Raw genomic sequence first — 17957 nt, 5'->3', positions numbered from 1 at the left:
TTTTAAATCAGCATGTTATGCAAACTAAGCATTTCAGGTTCAGATCTCAAAGCAAGCAATTCAGCACTGGTTTCAAAATCCTCTCTCACTTAAATAAAAGTTTCCACAGAGACCATCTCTTAGCTGTTCAATCTGTCCACTCAGATCCTTCATTTTCTTGCAACAATTACACCAGTAATATCAAACCTGAAGATATCATACCTGTAGTGTAAGGCTCACTGTTGTTCTGACCACAGTTCTTCATCTTGACAGGTGAAAGGCAGAGTGGTTTAACCACCTTGTGCGTTCCCTCGCACCAGTATGATGTGCAGAATGCCAGCACAGATAACGACAGGGCAAGGGAGGTGAAGAAAAGAGACAGCAGGGAGCGAGAACGTCTGGACATGTGGTCCAACATGCTGACCAGACGGAGAGCAGAAGAGAAGAAATGATGAACAATAGATGTTAAGGAAGAAGGCGTGAGTTATTTGATTCAAGGGGGGAATGTCGGCATACAGATGAGAGCAGAACAGAGAAGGTTTTTAAGAAAGGGCAAATAAGGATGTCAGTGACCAAGTACAAAAAAATCTGATGGGATGTGAACGAAATTGAGAAAAGTAAATAAAGCAGAAATGAGTAATAGAGATCTCTGTGACAGATGGCGAGGTAAGTGAACATGTGGATTAACAAAAGGAGAGGGTCAGATGAGGGAAGAACTTTGGTAAGAGAGGAAAGAAGGACATATGTCAAACATTTCATTACATATTTTGCTCATACACATTTAAACTACGTGCTTGGTAGATGCTGTCTATAAAAGCAATATAATAAAATATAGTAAGTCCTTGAAAGAGCTCCAAAAACCATATTATTGCATTGTGTACATTTTGCTTTTTAATGTGTTTCAGTTGGTCAACTAATTATTCATTTTTAGCAATTTATATTTTTTGTTTTTACTGTCCATCAAATGCTGTGAGATAAGTCATTACTTTCTCATTAGCTTTCTTATGCATTTAAAAACATTCTTTAAAATACTCGAGTACTTGATAAACCAATTGTTAGCTTTAAAAAACCAGAGATGACAAAACCAGAACTTTTCCCATTTTACATCAGAGATGAATTAGCCTTCATATAATTATGAAATTCTTCCCATGTCAATTAAAATTTCCCAGTCAAAATAATCTAGACCTAAACTTTTAAAAAAACATGTTTATGTACTGCTGAATACATTAGATTGAACAATCCCATCTTCACTTTCCCTAAAAACATCACCCACTCAGAACACCACTGAATGGGATTAGAAATGAAAAAAGCAGAAAAAGAGTGGGAATTCAAAGGATTACGTTTGAAGTTACGTGATGAAATTATTAGTTAAGCTCTTGCATTAAATCTAACTTCACTTGTAATCCTCTAATAATCTGTTTTAATCTGTGTTGGGCTTTGTAGGTGTGCTATGGAAAAAAAAAAATATTGTAGCTTCACTATTTCTATCCTCAAAGTCAGATTACAATTTTTATCTTTCTGACTGTTTCATTTTTAGTTTTCTTTCGTCCTTCAGTGATTAAAGGACAAAAAACACATTGTAGACTTAATTTATCAGACTGAGGTTTCTTAATTGCTAAATTGAGTGCATAGTCTAAATTTGAGTTCCATTTATGTTCTTTTAAGGAATATAAAAGAGGTGTAAAAGACACAGTACGTCTGCTATTCAGAGATTATTCTCAAACCTTACATTTTTTGGATAAGAAAAAAAACAATGTTTTTATTCGATAGTACCAGTGTTTCCCTACAAAATGCATTGCAATGTGAGGGTAATACATTTATTTAATAGATAAATTAAATCTGCAACACCGAGATTTTACAAAAGCTCTGCACCTACTTAAATGTACATTTTATATTTACAAACCTTTTTAAGAAATAAAAAAATATATATCCTGCATATAAAATGTTGAATTTTACCTGAGAACTTTAATCTCCTTACATCATGCTCACCATCAATTTCTTCTTAATTCAATCCATTCATTTTCATTCCTTTTTGTATCTTCAGTGCAGTTCTCGCAGTGCTCTATGTTTGACCATGAAGTTAATCTCCTTATCCTTTTGCTCTTATTTCAGGTTTTCCCCTTTTTTGGTACAATCCTTCACCAATATCCTCCTTTTCCTGCCTTTCCTTGGAAATTGGTGTCACAGTCTAACCCCAACATCCATAATCCCGCTTTAGTCCATGTGTTAGCACTGTCTAAATCTTTCTATTCTTGATTCTTTTACATGTTTTCATCCCACACATTGTAACCTGCTCTTACCACCCTGTCTCCTCCACCCCACATGTGCCCAGTTCTGTCCTGACATTCTACCTGCCCCCACTGGAAAAAAGTAATCACAGTGTAATACTGAGTGTCACATATTGCTCCTTTCCCTGTAAATCATTTCTGCATCAGCTTAAATATTACAAACATCCATCTACATTTGTTGCTGAGGGTATTTGGTGATCATATTATTTCCAACCATCGCCTCCCCCCACCTCCACCCCTCTTCACAATTCACTTGTTTCCCATGAGATGACACAATGTTTTACAATAGTATTTACAATTTATTATTTACAAAAAAATAAAAATAATCAATAAGTTACATAAACTATAATGATGTGAAAAGGTGAGTGTTTCTGTATGTGTGCAGGTGTATAAATGAGAGAGAGAGAGAGATGCACAGGCTGCACGGTCATCCCCAGGCCTGGGACTTGCAGTAATGGAGAACTAGTTTCCCATCACTTCCAAAACACTGTAAAACATGGAAAAGAACTGAAGGTTTGTCAGGAAATCAGAAACACTCTCGGCCTTCATAGAAACGCCCACTAAAATGGCAATAATTTGAATTTAACTGAGTACCTATTAAAAATTACATTGATAAGAAAGTGGATTACACTTCTCCAGTTGGAACAGAAATCATGTCTTGAATAGAGGATTGTTACATTTTTCTGCAAGTTTTGAGCATCCTGGACTAGGGCTGTGCAATTACTTGCAATCACAATAGAATCGCAATATGAGCATCTGCAATTTCTAAACCACTGCAATTTCATCAACAATTTCTAAAAACTTCTAAATGACGATTAATTCACTATTCTAATTGGTGCACCTATTTTGCACACTGGCAAGATTTTGATGATCAGAATGCAGTGTGAAATCGAGAAAGTGATTAAAGAAAGACAAAAAAAAAAAATACACAAGGAAATAACTGACACTATCATCTATCACTTATACAGACATTTTTCCCCTCCTGAAATGCATTTTTGAACACTGACATTTTATATGTAAACTTTTTAAGGAAAAACATTTGCTAAAATCAAAAAAAAAAACAAAAAAAAAAAAACGTTTCAGGAAGATCTTCAAAAACTCTTTGAAAAATTATCTGCAGTGGTTGCACTACTGTCAAAATGAAAATCTGAAATGATCTCAGTCTACTTGCAGAAAAATAACTTACAGTTTCCTTAAAAAGCCAGATGGGGGCAGAGCAGCATTTGGGAAAAAGAAAACCCAACATACCTCAAAAAGTACACCCACTTCTTGGTCTGGTGATGGAGAAAATGACTGATTGACGTAAATGAACTGATAAGAGAAAAGGGAAGAGGGTGAGAGAACTATCCATCAGTTATAGTAATGTAATAAGAGAAACATACACTGTAGTTCATGTCATATCCATTTTCCAGTTTGATTACGAGTGTTATTACTTCTATTCTATTAGTCAAATAAATGTATCTAAAAAATGAACAATGAATGTTTAACTTGACAAAATGTCTTTATATTGTACTGCTAATACTCCCAAGGAATGGCATAGCATTTTCAAGCCATGTTCCCATTGCACTGCTGAGGTGGTGTGAATGTCGTACCAATTGTTCGCTAGGCTCCAGTTTGAGGAAGCGTGAGATGAACTGCGCGAGGGACTGTACTGTCCTGCCTCTCTCCACAGTCCATTTTTTTGTCTTCATGATGGGCGTGTCACCGACCGCCTTCAACAGCACATCAACTGTTCAACATAAAATCAGGATAATTCAGGAACATTAACATCATATTCAGAACATTTATCTGGACCATATTTTCCAAACTATTCTAGATTAGAAAGACTTAGTAAGACTACTACATGTTGACAATATACACTGTATATTTAGTTATAATATGACATAATATGTTGTAAAAGGCCAATGAGGAAATATCATCCATCACTTAATAAATTGTCTTAAATTGTATTGTGTCATGTAGCTATTTATTTCTTTTGTGTAAAAAATGAATTGCTCACATCTAATGACTGAAGAAGGAAGAATATATTTGGAATCTGGATATACATTTGAATTATGCATGATCATACTTGTGTTTATAGAGTCTAAAATAACTGTATGATCATGTCACATTTGATTATATTTGCTCTTTGCTCCAGTGACAGCTCCTTCAACCCCGTTAGCTGTGTAGCTAGCTTTAGTTATCAAGACAGTCAGATTGAACGTCCAACGCATGTTGATTATGTATCAAATAATATTAATACATAAGGATGCCTTACGCCATTACATTAATTACAATAGCGTTTACACATAATTTTGTTTAAAGTATATATGCTTTAATACTGGTAAAATGTGGACAACTCTCACAAACACTTCTCAACTGCTATGGTAAAGAACCACATGCCTGCCTGTCATTGGCCGATTACATTCAAACTGCAACTTCATTGGCTGGCAGCGCTGTCAATCTTTCTGAACTTGCGGAAGTAGCAAGCTACTGACCTGCCCCTGCTGGCAAGTAAAACAACAGTAGTGCTTAGAATTGAATTAATAACCGTTTCTCTTCTCGTTTATATAATTAAGAAGTATACTTTTTTTCTTCTCATCCGATGATCCAGCATGTTCAGTGACAGTGTGTTGTATCGAAGGCTCATCTTTTTGATTTTCTGTGGGAGATTCTGCGTTGTCAGACATCCTCCAACATACACAGCAGGCAGCAACACGGAACTGATAGCACAGGCATAATCTTACTACAGATTTTTCAAATTAAAAGTTTCTGTTTGAATTCTTTTATATATATATATATATATATATATATATATATATATATATATATATATATATATATATATATATATATATATATTACAATTTACAAATAGGTTATAAAAATAAATAAAAATAGTTATTACGTTTATATTATCAATTCAATTTTAATTTATTTTTTACATTCGTATAATTTAGAATCAACAGATTCAAAGAAAGCTGAGCTACACCATTAGATGGCATTTGACATTTAGATAAGAAAGATGTATGAATTTCTGCTTTCAGGCTGACATATGCATATGCATTCCACATTTTACTCAAGTAAGATAGATTGAAGACAATGTTGTGATATATCGCCATAATTAACATCAAATCCAGAATCGAGACTGTGTTCCCGGCATAAAACTGTAGTCCATGGGCTTGGTGGGATATATGGGCCATTAAATTGCATGTTCATATAATATGACTTTATGTGTTATTATGAAGATTGAATACACAATAACAGCCACATTTTGCAGTCCAATAACATAGAGAAGTAAACTTACAGATGTAAATGGACTCTACACATGAATCAAACTCTAAATGGATTTCCTCTCTGTTTCGGCCCCCGTTTTCCACAGCCCTTGAGCAGCAGTGTCTTACCTCAGAATATATGGATTCAGTAGATACACACACACACAAGAAGTCTCATTGTAAGGAAATGTTGCAAACATTCCATTGTTCTGGAATGCTTTGAAGTGTTTCAATGAGTAGCTTCAAGTGTATTTAAAAAAAAAACAATTGTGCTTGTGTTGGTATTATATTCAAGATGCTGAATCAGATATACCGTGTTGCATTTTATGCACCTCACATTTAGCATGTGCACTCTTTACTTTGATGACTTAATGCTTTTGTCTTTTGGCTCCATAGGTTTTTTTTTTTTTCTTAGAATTTTTAAAATTCAACAGTAAAGGAATTGAATTAGCAACACCAACAGCATCGGCCTGGTATTCCTGTTTAAATGTATAGGGAATTGAGAGTGGAGCTAAACAAATTTACTGTTAAGACTCCTTGTGAATAGTGAAGACAAAGTAGATCAATCTTTGTATTTAATTCATGAAATGGATATTCTCTCATCCTTTAAACCACTCCTTGAAAATGTTGGGTATTATGTATGATCTCATGCACTGGGAATACTTCCAGACTTTCATCATTGTGTTTAGTTACCACACTGGTTTTCAGTGGGACATAGCTGTGCTAGAAAGAGGAAGTGATGTGATGTGATTCATGGCTCAGCTGCAGCATCCTTAAATTCTCTTCCTAGCCAGGAAATGCATGCAACCAGAGCAGAAAAAAATGTAAAGATAATTTATGTCAGTTCTAGCCTCACGCATATCATTTTACTGCCCCTGTATTTTAAAACCACTGCTGGACTTTTTACTAAAAGGGGTAGCATTTTTAATCATGAAGGTTTTAATCATGACCATTGCAATTTTATTACAATATTAATGGTGAAAGTGATCATTGAGGAGATTAGAACAGAACAATAAGAGCTTAAATAATACTATGCCGACAGGTTCTGCTTCAACAAGCTCTGAATGAAATGTTGAAAGACTGGATTCCAAAAGTGTTGTCAATAATGATTGTATTGCATCCATGGGAATAGACCACAATGCAGAATGTTGTAAACTGTACAAACAGTTCTACACAGAGGCATAACAATCATGACCCTGGCTTTTTTTACTTCGTCCATCGCCCACTACTTTTCAAAGTCTGCCTTTTTCCTCCCCCTCTTTTCAAAAGCATTCATACGCCCCTGGTTCTACACTTCGTTGGTCTGGAGGGTGTCCACCACAGCATAATAAGAAGAAAAGCGCTCGGAAACACATAAGCTAAAATAAACGAATCTCGTTCAGAGAGGAAAACATAAGACGATAGCGCCAGTCCTCAACAACTCACTATAACACCAAAACGCTCCCATATAAAAGTCACGTCACTTCCTCGCCCATCCCTAAAGGAGAAAAAAGAAACATAGGAAAGAAGAGTGACGCGAAAAAGTCAGTAAAAGACCGAAGGAGAAGATATTTAAAGACGTTGGTTTAAAGAGGAGCAAAGAAGTATAACAAAGTTGCCAAACACACGTTTATTCCCTCGTTTGGAAAGAAACCGATTTGATTAACCCAATTTACTGCTGTCCCCTGATTTTTCAATGCACTGAAATATTCTGTTTGAGACGAATTATTTTCACTGTCGCAGCTTCATTGGACTGGAGGAATTATTCCTGAGCAAAAGGCAGGACTTCTGCTTGAGTTTGAAAGAACACAGGTAAGATTTTGACTGCAATTAAACTGTCCCTTTCGGGGTTTTTTATGCGTATATAAGTTTAATTTTATGTTTTATCCTGTATATATAAGTATAATTAATTATTTTAAAACCTCAGTGACAAGATATGTTGGAGGCGCCTAGAACTGATTCACTTTCCAGCTGTTGCAGTTGTTTATGGTTAGGTCAGGCCACAAAAATGACGATATTAGTCATTACTTTGAATAAATTCGCTTAACTTTTGAGCTGAAAGATGATTTTAAAATACCTGTTATGAGTGAAACGCGCTAATTATTAAATGTATCATAGAAAGTGAATTTTTAAGTATATACTGTTGATCGCCGATCCTGCTCTTCAAAAAGAATTCTATTTTAGACAAGAAAGCCAAAGCCACAGTTGTTTGTAAGTCAAGGTAACTATTTATTATTCACTCGTTAGCGAAACTATTTGGAGCACGTTTCTAATGTTTCTCTGAGACTTGTGTTGTTTGGACCTCGCGCGAGCCTCGGGGAAGAAAGCGTTTCATACACGCCTCACATACAAGTCTGAGCTTGGCATTGGGGTCGGAGGTGTTTGTCAACTTTCTCACAGATCTTATGCAATCGCTTACCATTTTTCGCGCGCCATAGTTGCAACGTGATGTAATTTGAATACCTGATTATCGCTAAAAAAAATAAATAAATAAAAATATGCCTAGATATATGTAAACTTGCAGATCTACTGTATGAGCGTGAGTCATTGGTTCCATCCCACCTCCAATTTACAGCTGTGCAATGGAGTCCCACTGTATTTAGTCCACCATTTGAATACTTTAGTTGTGACAGAGAAAGCACTCTTATGAGGAAAGAGACAAGGAACAATACATTCTTTATAACCACTTTATTCAACTTTGATTGCAAACCTTTCTCCTCCTGCATCTGACTTTGTAATTTCTTTTCTCATCTGCTAGCATGCCTCTCCACAAATCATCTCGAACCCCCCGTCTGGACCCCACAATGATCTCCGCTCCACTGGGTGATTTCCGTCACACCATGCACATTGGTCGTGGTGGGGATGCTTTTGGTGACACCTCCTTCTTGTCCAGCCATGGCCCCTCTAGTCCTAATCCCAACTCTGTTTCAGCAGTCCCGGCAGCCGCTGCAGAGACCACAGAGTTTCAGATGAACCACGATGGTGAAAGTGGATGGACGGAGGAGACCCGTCCAAGTGGGCTCCAACATTCAGATTCAGTGTCCTCCTTTGACCTCGACTTTGATTTAGGGCCATCCATTTTAGGAGATGTACTGGGAGTGATGGATGGACTGACTCTGGGTTCGGATTGGACAGGGGGCAAAGACAGTGAGGAGGTTTTCAGTCCTGGCAAGAGCACAATGGATGTTATGATGTCACCAAAGAGTGCTGTGAATGAGTTGAATGAGAGGAAGAGAATGGAAAGTATGTCCAAAGGGGTGTGCCAAAGAGACGAGCAACTAAACGAGGAGAATGGTTTGAAATCCAAAGGGCTCAGGCCCAAAGTTCGATTTAGCGACAAACGGGATGTGATCATCGGTCGACAGGATGTAATTGAGGGGCTAGATGTGGAAGGTGAAGAAGACATGTGCTTGAGACCAAGTAATGGGATGCAGGAGATCAGTGGAAGAACACCTTGTGACAAAGACCCAGAACAACCTGAGCTAAGTAATCAGAGGGTGGACAACACTCCAAGACCCTCTTTCTCAGTGAACTCAGAATATGAGGGAGTCTCACCATTGGAAAGGATGCGAGAAGACCAGCATCTTTCAGAAACGGATTCAGAGGAGGAGGGTGCAAATGGAGAACAAGGATACACTTTTGAGGACGAGTTTGATGATGAGATTGGTTTGTAAAAGGACATTGTGAGGACAACATTTGAGGACCAAAAGTAAGTTGTGTTATTGTCATCGTTGATGGATCATAGCATGTGAACAGAGGTTTTTTTTTTTATCATGATTCTTTAAAACATCCCAAAACAGGGAGAGTTAATGACAATTTTTACATGAGGTAATAAATGGAATAGTTACAAATTTTACGAAGAAGTTTATGTTGGTGTTTTCTCATTACTGAATGCTTTATGAAAGGAAGACCATCTAAATGTTTTGTCTGTTTTGAATTGTCTAACTACAAATTTTGAATGTCTCCATGGACAGATGTCTTAAAAAGAAGAATCAAAGAACAAGTGTTTTCAGACCTTTAAACTCTTAGCCATACAAAAAAGATTTACTGATCAATATTTCCACTTCACAGTTGCATTGTAGGGCACTTTACGTTTTTCCAATAACTGGAATACTAATATCATGTGGAGAGAGACTGCTGGAGATTATAGAAAATTGAAAAATGGGTAATGCTTAGAAAAACATTTGTACGTTTATTTTATTTTTTTAATATAACCAAATAGAGTCATAAATTATTGTTTATATTATGGTCAAATATGCAGTGCCTTACACAAAGATGTTTTTCACCCAAATTATTTATCCATTACAGTTTCTATATTATTGATGTTTGCTTAGTTTCATTGAAAAGCCAGTGATAAAGCTTTTTTCTTTTTGTATGAAGATGCATTCACAAATGCTGGAATTCTCTCTCAAGAGTTTATCTTATTGCTTATTGTTAAACAAGTCCAAAATGTTTAGTTTTTAAACTGTGAATGAAAACCAACTTGCATATTCTGGTTGGCTCATATGAGTTCTAGCTCTTGGCCATATTTAAAAAGGGAAGCATGAAAAGCTTTTAAAGGTTGGGTTTCTTTGCAAAAACAGTTGATCTAATTTTTTCTTTTACATTTATTTGACTTAAATAGTAAAGGATATATAGTCACAGACAATCAGAAATTATTTTAAATTGACTCGGAAACCTCACTGTGCACATCAAAAGATTGTAGATCGGACAAGACCAAAGTATGCTATTGTTATTATCTTGATTTTAAGATCTGCAGGTAAATAAATATTTTACTAATCTTTAAATCTCTCCGGTTTTATTTTGATTGCATGTCAGTATGGGTTAATTTTGTGAAGATGTTTAGAGGACTGTTTGATTGGACAATTCATAGAGTAAATCTTTGTATCCACATTTCTATTATTTACTCCCTTCAGAATAACTCTAAATTACTCATGTTATGGATTGTTAGTAACTGCAATCAACCATCTAAAGAGATAGCAATAAATTTAATTTGGGCAGGCATGCAGATGTGTTAGAGCAACTGCGACTCTAACCCCAAACCCAGAATTATTTTACCTACTGCATATGCTATAAAACATACCTTAAAAATACCTACTTCTTAAAGATCCTTACTTCATACTTACACTGGAGGGCATACTTTTGCTATGTTACACACTTTTCCTCTTTAGATTATCAAGTCTTCCAATGAGGCTTATGATTTGTGAATAAACTGCAGTCTGACAAGAGCAGCTTTCAGTTTTATGTCAATTACTGGGCCTGACATATTTTGTGTTTAAAAGTAATTATAATTACTTAGTGGTTCTTCTTTGTGTCTGTTTTTACAATTAAAAAGAGGATCTTAAGTGAATACTATTAATTCATTTCAGACCTTTTATAAAAATTAATACACAAACACCACATTTTGTCAAAACAGTTTTACTTTTCTATAACGGTATACATATGGAATTCATCACAATTTTTTGCCTCAAGAAAAACTTGGTTCGAGAAGGACTAGAAAAAGGAGAGGCAAAAAAATAACTACATGAGTCAGGCATTCCTAGACATTTACATTCATCCCTCTATGTACATTTAAACCCATATGCATGCACACTTGTCCTGCCTGAAACAAACAACCATCCAATCTCCCCATCTCACAAACAAAGAGTTATACAGAAATAGTTCTGAAGATGTTGAATCCGGACAAAGAGGTGGAAATAAGAACTCCGGGAATCTGTGGGTGCCAGTGGATCTCCTTCACTTCTTTCTGGCCCTGGTGAAGGAACAGAAGCTGTGGTGGCAGTTGTTTTAAGCTCTCTGCCTGTCCCCCCATGTCACAGGATTCCACTGACAGGTCCCACTGGCTGATAACATCATCTGCACCGGAAGCCGCAAACACACTGGAGTCAACAGGGCTCCACGCCACTGAGGTCACAGGTGCACTGTGTTGCTTAAAACTGGCCACTGGAAGTCCAGACTGAGAAAAGGTTAAAAGAGAGAGATTTTCAGAAAGTATTTAACAAAGTAAAAAGAAATAGGTATAAGCTGCACATGACTGACATTCATTTTTAACCATATAAGAGACCCTATTATTGGAATAACATTTTAGCTTTCCTGACTTAGTTAAATTCTACAATTATAATTCTAAAAAGGATGCCGTATTTATCCAAGAGATATTAAATTAATATGGCCACACTAATCAATATGCTGAAAACTGTATCACACATGCATTACACCAAGTGACACAAAAGCTCCTGTTGGTTAATGGGGAATTTGACTTCCTTTAGCAATACATAGATGCACTACTGCTGGGTTTAAGAGAGGTTATTTACCACAAACTTAATTATGCAATATTAATGTCTGTTTCACTTTGGTAATGCTTATGTTATAAAACAACATTAATAGGCATTTCCTCTTGCTCACGCTCACCTGAAACTGTCTTAAGTCCCAAATTTTCAGGAGGCCATCATCGCCCCCAGACAAAATGAAAGGTTCAGTCCGGTTCCAACTAATAACATTGATGTCTGAAGAATGAGCCTCATTGGCTGAAAGCATAGAATTAGGTGGTGCCCTTATGTCCCAAATCCGAATTGACTGATCCACTGAGCAGGATGCAAAAACCTGAGGGTGAAAGGTAAAGTACTAATGTAGCACATTTCCCTAATAAGACTATTTATGTTAATATTAAGAAAGTATTTTAATGCTATGTTTCTCTTTTGACTGACATACTGTGGCTTCAGTAGGTGACCACTGTAGATCCTCAACAGACTTGCTGTGTGAGCTGAAAGGACGTTGATCAATCTTCCAGGAAGTCCCACCCTCCTGTGGCTCCCAGACGTGAATGTTCTTCTTGCAGTCGCCACTTACCAGACGTCCTAAGGCAAGTCAAAATGAAATGATTATTTAAAAACAACGCAATAAAGACTCAAAGAAATTGATTTTTTTTTTTAAATTACATTAACTGAGAAATCCTTGTCAGAAGCCACATCTTTTTCATATTTCAGTCCAAGACCTGTCTCTTCACAAAACTTTAAATGCTTAATAAAGTCATATGCAGGGTTGTAATTCATACCTCTAACTTACCTGGTACCTTAGGTGACCAATCAATGGCAAACCCTTCTGTCATGTGTCCAGAAAAACTGAAAAGAGGTGTGGCTTCCTTTTGCTTCTTGATGAATGCCGACATAGCTGAGGAATTGTGCACTGCCTCCAGTTGAGATTGGAGGTCAAAAATCTCTACACGCCCTTTCTCTGACCAGACAGCAGCCAATGTCTGCTCTCCTCGCTGGGTGACCTGATACCGTATAAAAATAAAGATGGGTTTTTGTCTTATGACAATCCAACCAAGCAGCACAACACAAAACCAATGTGAGAAATTCAAAATATTATACTAAATAAGGTTTCTGATTTGCATGTGGCACAGCTAAAAATAGAACAACAGATACATAACTTAATTAAAATAAGATATTGGGCTCTATTTTCGTGACCATGCTAGACGCAGCGCAACACACAATGGCCATGTGCTGCGTCTTATCCAATTTTCGTGCCAGAGCAAGTGGCCGTAGTTGGGGGTGCCTGCGCTATATGTGGGTATATGTGCACAAACTGTGGGTGTATTGTATATTCATAAAGTGCTGCAAAGTGCAATTTGAGATTTTCCTAAAAAATAGGTTGTTGCACTAAGACTTGTCAGAGTCACATCTTTTCTCAGCGCAAAGTCTAAACTCTGTTCCTGCATTTGCAGTTCGGAGGTTCATCCAGCAGGTGGTAATAAAGTTCATGTCCAAACTCTGAAAAGAAAGTGGAACATCAAATTAAATCCCTCCCCAAAAAAAAAAAATCACCGTTGAAGAGAGTTCACCCAAAAATGAAAATTCTCTCATTATTTACTCACCCAAATGCCATCCCAGATGTGTATGACTTTCTTCTGCAGAACACAAATTATGATTTTTAGAAGAATATTTCAGCTCTGTAGGTTCATACAATGCAAGTGAATGGGTGCCAAAATGATGCTCCAAAAAGCACAAAGCATCATAAAAGTAATCCATATGCCTCCAGTGTTTTAATCTTCAGAAGTGATATGATAGGTGAGAGTGAGAAACAGATCAATATTGAAGTCTTTTTTGCTAGAAATTCGTCTCCCTGCCCAGTAGGGGGCGAAATCATATTGCTTCAGAAGACATTAACTAATCCACTGGAGTCTTATGGATTACTTTTATGATGCCTTTGTGCTTTTTGGAGCGTCATTTTGGCACCCATTCACTTGCACTGTATGGACCAAAAGAGCTGAGAAATTCTTCTAAAAATCTTCGAGTTCAGCAGATGAAAGAAAGTCAAACACATCTGGGATGGCATGAGGGTGAGTAAATGATGAGAGAATGTTCATTTTTGGGTGAACTATTCATTTAATACTTACACTGATGAGCATCAGTAGATCATTATGAATATTATACATTCTTTTTTTTTCTTTTTGTTGATTTTTCTCCCCTTTTCTCCCCAATTTGGAATGCCCAATTAACAATGCGCTCTAAGTCCTTGTGGTGGCGTAGTGACTCGCTTGGCGGAGGATGAAACTCAGTTGCCTCCACGTCTGAGACCGTCAATCCGTGCATCTAATCACGTGGCTTGAGCGCGCTACCGCGGAGTCATAGCGTGTGTGGAGGCTTCACACTATTCTCCGCGGCATCCATGCACAACTCACCACATGCCCCACCGAGAAAGAGTACCACATTATAACAACCACGAGGAGGTTAACCCAATGTGACTCTACCCACCCTAGCAACCATGCCAATTTGGTTGCTTAGGAGACCAGGCTGGAGTCACTCAGCATGCCCTGGATTCGAATTATATACATTCTTTATAATTTAATGAAGCCTACATCCAATTAGACCTGAGGAGCACCCATGCGTTTATAAGGAACGTTCCAGTGTCACAGATATATGCCTGACATTCATCAAGAACGCAAGTCCATATTTCTGTTTTAATCTAATTCATTGCATACATCCCATTTACACTACCTACTTCTTATAATTATAGAATAATCTTCGTTTATATTTCACTGGCGCTTGTCAAGAAATAGAATATATAATAGGACGTAGACTGCGCAATAACTGAAGAACAGCCTCAGAATTTAACTGCACTTGACACAGCCCATTAGTGCTTTGTGCAAGCAATTTCACCAAACCCACTTGCGCCTAGACTTAGCACGTGCTTGCACAAAATATAAAAACTTCATAGACATGCCCTCGTATGACGTATTGCATAGTGCTGTGCATAAGGCATAGCACTCTTTATAAGGGCCCATCAGATAATATACATTTAAAATGTGAAACTATAATTAACACTTTAATTTTTAAAAAAATATTAAGAAGGTTAATATTAAAATAACTGCACTTACTCTAACTCTGTTGATTCCACCATAATGTGGCATCATGGCCAGCTCCAACTGTGGTTTCTTATCCTCATCCTCTTCATCGCTTTCTCCATCACTGCTTTCATCGTCATCTTTTTCTTTGTCAGTTCCATGAAGATTGTGCATCCGCATGACAATAAGTCTGGATACAGATTGAGAAAATCATCTGTTAGTCCTTGTTTTGAAGCCAAACACCTCAAAGCATGAAATTCCTTTCATTTATTGCTACTGAGTAATAAAAATAACAAAGCTCTGGCAGCAGTCCTGTCAGTCTACCTGTTGCTGAGTGCAGTGTCTGCCTGAGTCCCAGCACACAGCACTATAGAGTGTGGAAACTGCTCACGGCCTTCTCCTTCACCGTCACGCACCACATCAAAACTCAGACATGGTGCACCTGCAAGGGAAAGAGATTGTTCATCACAACAATTTTCCTTTAAAGACTTCCAAATGTGTTTTTGTTATTTTTTGTTGTAAAGCATTAATCAACAACATCAACAGCGTGTCCATGATTTAGGAACAGAAAACATTCTGGCAATTAAAGGGATAGTTCACCCAAAAATCCTTTACTCACTCTCATGTGGTCTCAAACTCAAATGACTTTCTTCCACGGAACACAAAATATTTTAATGGAGATTGAAATGTTTGTCCATACAAAGTGATTGGCGACCAATTTTTCAAGCTCTGAAATAACACGTTAAGGCAGCATAAAAGTAATCCAAATGACCTGAGTGGTTTAATCCATGTCTTCTGAAGCGATCTAATCGATTTTTGAAAAAGAAGAGACCAAATTATGACTCCTCCTCCCTTATACATCTTGTCTCCTTGGCAATAGTGATTTCAAGCTCGACTACACTTCCTAGCATTATTTAGTGTTCTGCGTATGCGTCAAGCACTAGGACGTGTAATCGTGCTTGAAATCATGATCATGCTTAGAGACTGCAATGGCAAGATATACAGTGGAAAAAGGAGTTATATTTTGGCCTGATCTCACCCAAAAATAAATAACATTGCATCAGAAGACATGGATTAAAACACTGGAGTTTTATGTATTACCTTTATGCTGCCTTGATGTGCTCTTTCTAGCTTGAAAATCTGGTCACCATTCACTTACACTGTATGGACAAACATCATCATATCTACATTAAAATATATTCACTTGTGTTCCGCTGAAGAAATAAAGTCATATGGGTTTGAGCTGACATTAGGGTGAGTAAATAATGAGAATTATCATTTTTGTATGAACTATTCATTTAACATACTTTCTCTACTATAATCAATGGTTACATATTTTAATAATGCAAAATACATTTAAACGCAACACATTATGGGACAGAGATAAATTTAAGTATCACATCAGCCTAAAAGATATATTTATTTGTGTAGCAAAAACCTCTTTTAAAGTCCTGTGGTTGTACCATGTCATGTGATGCTATCAGGTGTTAATACCATGATACTTTGATATACACCAAATAACTATATATATATATATATATATATATATATATATATATATATATATATATATAAAATAATAATAATTATATAGTTATTTGGTATACCATGGTATATTTGAAGTACATTAAAATATTGTGTAAATATACTATCCATATACGTAGTAGTATGTGTATACTACTACGTATATGGATAGTATATTTACACAATATTTTAATGTACTTCAAATATACCATGGTATTAGCATGCTGTCCTTAAAAGATAGTACTACACAGGTAATTTTGATATCTTTTGAGTGACAACATGCTAGATATTGGCTCCATGTCCACATAAGCAAATCACATGTATTGATAATCAATAATGACAATTTGTGTGGTAGCGGTTGGGCATCAGACTGACCTGTTTGGCACTCGTGAAACATACGGTAAGCGGAGCGGTCCATCTCTAGCTCTTCTCCCGGCTTGAGCGGCTCCAGACCGGGGACATAAACTTTGCCCTCTCCTTCCCCGTTTTGCCCATCTCCCTCCATATCATCCTCATCGCCTCCACTCGCCTCCATCTCCTCAAACTCATCATCCTCATGAGGCAACGTGTCTTCATCGGCCGCAGACATTTTGAGAGAGCAACGTAACGTATTTCCGTTTCACGTCACGTGGTTTAAAGCGCAAGCTGTGTAGCCTTACATAGTTGGAAAAGAGCCAAATCAGCGGGCTTGCGGGAATGTTTTCCAGCAAACCTTGTCAGTTATCCAGTGCCTCTAAAACAATGACAATGAAGGACTGTTAAAAAAAAAAAAAATGCTGAATCTGCCCAGGTGGCCCAAGATTGCAGGGCATTAGTGGTAACGCGCAGTACCTTAAAGGTGCAGTATGTAAGATTCAGAAACCCTTGTTATTAATGACACCTGTGGCCATTAAGTGAACTGCAGCCAGTTACCTTTTGCTCGTGCACAGACTCCATAGGCATGCTAGCGAGCGTGCATCCAAAACATTGACCTAAGGTACAAAGAGACTGAATGTGATTCACTGGCATCGTGCTAACAGATGAGGTAGCATAAATTACACAGTTATGATTGTTTTCCTACAAACTTTGAGACTAAACTAAAACTACTTATCAGCTAACATAGCATACTGATACACATAGATGGAGTAAGGTTTAGGGGGGTGAGTGTAATGGGAGCCAGCTAATAGACAGCTGTGCAATGTGTATAAACCTCACTCTCCTGACCTCAAGAGGTGCACTAGCGACTGACACTAGAGGCTGTAGCCTTTAACCTCCTTCTTAGTGCACCCGCCTCCCATGCCAGAGACGCCGGTTCGAGTCCTGTACGAAGCGGGTAAAACAGGAGCGTCACAATGGTGCTGTGACCCGGATGGAGTGAGGTTTGGGCAGGTGAGTGTAATGGGAGCCAGCTGATAGATAGCTGTGCAATGTGTATAAACCTCACTCTCCTGACCTCAAGAGGTGCACTAGCGACTGATGCTAGAGGCTGTAGCCTTTAACCTCCTTGTTAGCACACCCGCCTCCCATGCCGGAGACACCGGTTCAAGTCCTGTATGAAGCAAGTAGAACAGGAACATCACAATGGTGCCGTGACCTGGATGGAAGTGAGGT

At 37.4% G+C, this 17957-nt stretch overlaps 4 protein-coding genes across 6 annotated transcripts in view; 1 reads left to right on the top strand and 3 right to left on the bottom strand.

Annotated features, from left to right (window-relative positions):
• The window catches only part of LOC127452794 (germ cell-specific gene 1-like protein), a 12941-nt gene extending 11391 nt beyond the window's left edge, over positions 1–1550 (bottom strand). Inside the window, exon 1 of the mRNA XM_051718513.1 lies at positions 202–1550. Coding sequence (XP_051574473.1) covers positions 202–397 — 196 coding nt within the window. The 5' untranslated portion in view covers positions 398–1550. The remainder of the gene's footprint in view (positions 1–201) is intronic.
• Positions 1551–1827: 277 nt separating this feature from the next.
• On the bottom strand, positions 1828–4969 carry LOC127452798 (ubiquitin-like protein ATG12). Of its 2 annotated transcripts, none has more exons than XM_051718520.1 (4): positions 4267–4641; positions 3860–3996; positions 3516–3578; positions 1828–2754 (listed from the first exon to the last, which is right to left on the bottom strand). In XM_051718520.1, the coding sequence occupies exons 1-4, from the start codon at positions 4331–4333 to the stop codon at positions 2695–2697; spliced, it is 327 nt and encodes a 108-aa protein (XP_051574480.1). In that variant the 5' UTR covers positions 4334–4641; the 3' UTR covers positions 1828–2694. The 2 variants fall into 2 exon arrangements, with proteins under 2 accessions (XP_051574480.1, XP_051574479.1); XM_051718519.1 differs by lacking the exon at positions 4267–4641 and adding an exon at positions 4834–4969 and having other exon boundaries at positions 2529–2754.
• A 1870-nt stretch (positions 4970–6839) lies between these two features.
• On the top strand, positions 6840–10287 carry LOC127452795 (uncharacterized). Of its 2 annotated transcripts, XM_051718515.1 has the most exons (3): positions 6840–7255; positions 7288–7312; positions 8259–10287. In XM_051718515.1, the coding sequence occupies exon 3, from the start codon at positions 8260–8262 to the stop codon at positions 9172–9174; it is 915 nt and encodes a 304-aa protein (XP_051574475.1). In that variant the 5' UTR covers positions 6840–7255; positions 7288–7312; position 8259; the 3' UTR covers positions 9175–10287. The 2 variants fall into 2 exon arrangements, with proteins under 2 accessions (XP_051574475.1, XP_051574474.1); XM_051718514.1 differs by having other exon boundaries at positions 6841–7312.
• A 615-nt stretch (positions 10288–10902) lies between these two features.
• Positions 10903–16983, bottom strand: grwd1 (glutamate-rich WD repeat containing 1). The gene is made up of 7 exons (XM_051718516.1): positions 16743–16983; positions 15168–15285; positions 14877–15033; positions 12563–12773; positions 12209–12354; positions 11909–12100; positions 10903–11456 (listed from the first exon to the last, which is right to left on the bottom strand). The coding sequence occupies exons 1-7, from the start codon at positions 16954–16956 to the stop codon at positions 11148–11150; spliced, it is 1347 nt and encodes a 448-aa protein (XP_051574476.1). The 5' UTR covers positions 16957–16983; the 3' UTR covers positions 10903–11147.
• Between the last annotated feature and the right edge of the window lie 974 nt (positions 16984–17957).

The sequence above is a fragment of the Myxocyprinus asiaticus genome, chromosome 15, assembly GCF_019703515.2.
Source record: "Myxocyprinus asiaticus isolate MX2 ecotype Aquarium Trade chromosome 15, UBuf_Myxa_2, whole genome shotgun sequence".
Classification (NCBI taxonomy): domain Eukaryota; kingdom Metazoa; phylum Chordata; class Actinopteri; order Cypriniformes; family Catostomidae; genus Myxocyprinus; species Myxocyprinus asiaticus.
This window is presented reverse-complemented; position numbering and strand designations above follow the sequence as displayed.

Bases quoted from the DNA above. Each gene is read 5' to 3' on its own strand.
- LOC127452798 (XM_051718519.1), bottom strand. From the start codon at position 4,936: ATGTCTGACAACGCAGAATCTCCCACAGAAAATCAAAAAGATGAGCCT. The intron at 3,997-4,833 runs GTATACTTCTTA...TATGTTGAACAG, and splicing joins ATCGGATGAGAAGAAAAAAA to TTGATGTGCTGTTGAAGGCG. The intron at 2,755-3,515 runs GTATGTTGGGTT...CATGTTTTACAG, and splicing joins AAGTGGGTGTACTTTTTGAG to TGTTTTGGAAGTGATGGGAA.
- LOC127452795 (XM_051718515.1), top strand. From the start codon at position 8,260: ATGCCTCTCCACAAATCATCTCGAACCCCCCGTCTGGACCCCACAATG.
- grwd1 (XM_051718516.1), bottom strand. From the start codon at position 16,956: ATGTCTGCGGCCGATGAAGACACGTTGCCTCATGAGGATGATGAGTTT. The intron at 15,034-15,167 runs GTAGACTGACAG...ATCTGTATCCAG, and splicing joins GACACTGCACTCAGCAACAG to ACTTATTGTCATGCGGATGC. The intron at 12,355-12,562 runs GTAAGTTAGAGG...GACTTGCCTTAG, and splicing joins TTGGTCACCTAAGGTACCAG to GACGTCTGGTAAGTGGCGAC.